The 4,329-nt window shown below is 31.8% G+C and overlaps 1 protein-coding gene across 2 annotated transcripts; it reads right to left on the bottom strand.

Moving 5' to 3' along the window:
* Window positions 1-495: 495 nt before the first annotated feature.
* On the bottom strand, window positions 496-3,126 carry LOC134690982 (tyrosyl-DNA phosphodiesterase 2-like). 2 transcript variants are annotated; one of them, XM_063551168.1, is made up of 3 exons: window positions 2,920-3,126; window positions 1,964-2,134; window positions 496-1,514 (listed from the first exon to the last, which is right to left on the bottom strand). In XM_063551168.1, exons 1-3 carry the CDS (start codon window positions 3,076-3,078, stop codon window positions 1,206-1,208), a joined length of 639 nt encoding a protein of 212 aa, XP_063407238.1. In that variant the 5' UTR covers window positions 3,079-3,126; the 3' UTR covers window positions 496-1,205. The 2 variants fall into 2 exon arrangements, with proteins under 2 accessions (XP_063407238.1, XP_063407239.1); XM_063551169.1 differs by having other exon boundaries at window positions 2,027-2,134.
* Between the last annotated feature and the right edge of the window lie 1,203 nt (window positions 3,127-4,329).

The raw sequence follows: 4,329 nt of genomic DNA, 5'->3' as shown, positions 1-4,329 counted from the left end.
TAACATTTTTTTATTGGTTTTTGACTTTCTAAAGATTTATCCTCGAGAATAACTATATCGAAATACTTTGTTGATATGTAAATTAGCTGCAGCAGTAACATTGGTAGCGTAAACATTATTGCAATACCTTCAATAATGTTCCATTCCACATTTAAAGAAAATATTATAAGAAAATAATACGTGTTTTTCTTCATGCTTTACATGTAGAACAAGCGTAAAAGAACGTTTCATATTTCAATCAGGATTTAGTTATATGTATGTTGTAGTATGGTCAAAATGACTAGATGAAGTATTCAAAAGATTGCTTTTCAGTAAAACAAGGCGATATTCAATTTCCAAGGTCATCGATGGTTTCTTATTGTTCTCAATTATCTGTAAGCGGCTGTTGTCTTTTCTTTTTCCATCCTCGTTTTTTCTTTCTCTATTCAATAATTCAAATTCAATACAAGTCATTTGTTCCCATATTTATTATTTTTAATTTCACTGATAATTTTCAACAGTATACATGTCAATTCACACACCAAAAGGCCGACAAAACACAATTAGAAAGTTACTAAGACAACTATTTACCGGCGCATAATTAAAAAAAAAGTATGACAATTTAAATATGAACGTAATCAAATCAAAATTGAGTCAATCTGGACAAAACACAACTAGATTTGTCAACGATCATATTGAAACCACTTGAAACCCTTTTATTTGTTTGAATATACCATTACTTTTAAGACGTAGTCAATTAATGTCCGGACACGACTGGGTTAAGAAAGATAAATACCACCATCAACATGTGATTGGCCTCATAATTTTTAAAACCTCAAAAACTCAAATCTGGAATAGATATATGCACTGAAATATCCATAATCTATTGCTTAATGCAGTTTAAATATACTTCGTCTTGTACCGGAGTATATAATACAACTTTATTTTCGAAGTTATATCGCATCTGCTTACATTTTTTGTACATTTAATACCGTTAATCCCATCACTGAACAACAACGTCAACAGGGTGCAGTATTACTGACAACTAGAAGTAATAGTAGTTCGACGCGCATAAAAGCGCTTAAATGTACAAGCGTCACTATACTGCTTATCACAGTGCAGTAAATCATCGACGGCCACATTACGAAACCTAATGTAACTGTTCGATCATTGCATGACAAAAAAGAGTTCAGTCAATATGTACATTGTATGTGGTAGCATTCTGACTATTTTGTATTACTTTTGTTTATGTCAAAATGTACAAGAATACCCCAGTGATCACTAGGGAAACAATCACAAGTGGGAATTTTTTCTTGACCAATCAACTGAAACGACACTGGAGATATAACGGGTTCTGTTTTTGGATGTCTCATATAAATGCGATCGAATCTAATTTTAGGTTTGAAGTCTTGATTTTCAGCAAATTTCAGATTTGTGTTGATAGATGTGTCCCACGTAAACTGTGTGTCTTTGTTCCTTCCAGTTTCTATCCAAAGGTCCAGGACACCTTTAGGAAGTCCCTTCATTTCACGTATCTACAAGTAAAATACTTATGATAATCAAAAAGAATATGAAATTCACAGTAATAACAGACACATTTTAAGACAAATTAGACATGTTAGATGTTCTGTTTTAAACAAAATGAACAATGAATCAGTATTGTTAATAAAAAAATACTCATCAGTGACGCACTAGTCATAACAGTTTAAAGGCCTAAGCAAGTGAAATATGGAAAGCATCGATGACCCAAATTTCCAACAGAAAAAAATGCCAAATTCAGCTTAGGTAAACTATACATGGGTTAGAGCATCATTAGTATTGGGAACAATTTACATTTTACATATATTATTCTATACTTAAAATCACATGGATTCAAGAATGTCGCTTCATTTGGAACAAAATACACCCAATGGACCGGCTGCAGTTCTGACTTGGCAGCAGCTTCCAATTTGTTTTAATTATAATTTAAATCCTCATTAATTACTTCTCTGTCTTTAATGTTAAAGTCTCCGCCAAAAAGAACAGTCCTATTTCGACTAGCATTTACCACATGGTGTAGAGCTCTTTTCATCTGATGTTTCCTTTCATCGCTATTGGTTTTCATACTTTCCAAATGTGATGTCATCAACACACAAGGTAAAGCTTTTATTGTACACTAAAACAGATATAGTGATAGTTTGTTTGGCTTGATTATATTATTGAAAGCTTTGAAAACGAGTCCATATTAAATAAGAATATACTGTATACCGTTTCATTTTCCATTTGTTGCAAGAAATTAAAATCAAAATGTTTCATTGTTTTTTATCACTTTGATTAAAATGACTGTCGATCTACTTCGGTTGACACTAAAGAATTTTATGTCTAATTCTTAGTTTGTTTCTGTGTGTGTTACATTTTATTTTAATGTTGTGTCGTTGTTCTCTTTATATACATGTATTTAATGCGTTTCCTTCAGCTTTAGTTTTTAACCCGTATTTGTTTTTTTTCTGTCATTTACGAGTTTTGAACAGCGGTATAATACTGTTGCATTTATTTATGCTTGCACGTTCCTACTATGATTTATTAAAAAATGACTTGCCTTAATCTTTGATATTTAAGTAAATATGATTTGAAAACTAGAAAAGTTAACCCAAGTCGTGCGCTGGGTAAAACATGACATAGTGTGGAAACTTTGAACTGTTGAACGAAAAAATTATTCAAATTTTCAAACTTGTTCAAAAAGAGGGACGAAATATAGCAGAGGGACAGTCAAACTCATGATAGATCGACAACAAACTGACAACGCCATGGCTAAAACAGATAAAGACAAACAGAAACTCTACACAAGACACAACATATTAAACTAAAGACTAAGCAACACGAGCCCTATCAAAAACTGGGGGCGGGGGGAGAGGAATAAGCAAGGTCAAATTTCAAAATATCATCCATTTTTTTCTGTACCTCCACTTTTTGTAACGCTCTTCCCTGTGTACTGCTAGTAAAAGGAATGATTTTCGAGTCCGTAACCTGTACAACCTTGTGTTTCACCATTATGACGGTGAAATAACTTTCAACAGCTGATTCTATGAACGTATAATCTAGACACCTCCTGGACAGCATCTCCAACGTATCAACAATGACTTCCTGTAGAAAGATTACATCAGGTCTTTCACTACAATCAAAATTAAGTATAACTGTTTTAGTAGTTCTCGTGTGTTGATGTGGTTCATCAGTCATAAGTGACTCTCGTTTCTCGTTTTATATCAGACCTCTGGTTTTCCCTTTTGAATGCTTTTACACATTGTCATTTTGGGGTCCTTTATAGCTTGCTCTTCAATATGAGTCCAAGCATCCGTTATGGAGACCGTTCTTTGGCCTATAATGGTTTAATTTTACAAATTGCGACTTGGATGAGAGTTGTCTCATGGACACTCCTATCTTTATTGATAAAAATTTATAGCTATATAGGAAACTATAAAATTGGACTGCAAGCTCCTTTTGTTTTGAATGAATGTAGATAAGAAGTTGATGTTATACGCAGAGATGAAAGTACTAACTGACAACATCAAAATGTCAAATTTTAGACTTTAAGGAGGCATCGTGGGTACAAAAAAATCAGCAAATATTTAAACATTTTTTTTCATAACAAATTTTATTCATTACACTATTATTTGTAACATTATGATATGGTTTAAAAACCAACCCAAAAAAATTAAGGCGTTTCAGCCCGAAATGATTTTTAAAATGTTGATATCATTGAAAAAGCTCCAAATTATCTCCCTTTGGTGAAAAAATTACATTTTTTGGCATTAAAATTGAAATATTTTTTTAAACTCATCGGTGACCTATATTTTTTTATTATTTTTTTAAATAAGCTGCACTCAAACTAAACAACTGTAAAATTTAGGCAATTTCTTATATTAGGTTCTTTTTTTATTTCGATTTTATCTTTTTTTCTCCTATTAGTTCAACAGAAAAAAAGTACCTAAACAAAAATGCATGCTTTTTTCGATGGCAGATTGTGAGCTTAAATGAACGGTGACCCCATATTTTTATTTTATTTTTCTATAAGGTATAGGATAAAGTTTATTTAAAGAAAAATATAGCGAAATCCTATATTAGAAAAAAAAAAAGATTTATACCCAGGAGCCCCCTTAACAGGAATCTTTACAATATGTCAAAATCTAAACGACCACCAGTCACATATGTTTCAAATAAATCCAAACTATTTACAGTCGTTGATTGCAGGTTCAGTATTACGTATGCAAATAGTCAGAGAACAAGAGTTTTTAATGAAGTTGGAATTTAAGTGTTTTTAAATGTATCTCTGATTCGTGGTAAATATTTGTTTCTACTTCTTGAAAGTAATAA

Source organism: Mytilus trossulus, chromosome 11 (genome assembly GCF_036588685.1).
Source record: "Mytilus trossulus isolate FHL-02 chromosome 11, PNRI_Mtr1.1.1.hap1, whole genome shotgun sequence".
NCBI classification, from domain to species: domain Eukaryota; kingdom Metazoa; phylum Mollusca; class Bivalvia; order Mytilida; family Mytilidae; genus Mytilus; species Mytilus trossulus.
Note: the sequence above shows the minus strand (reverse complement) of the source record. Positions and strands in the feature narration are given on the sequence as shown.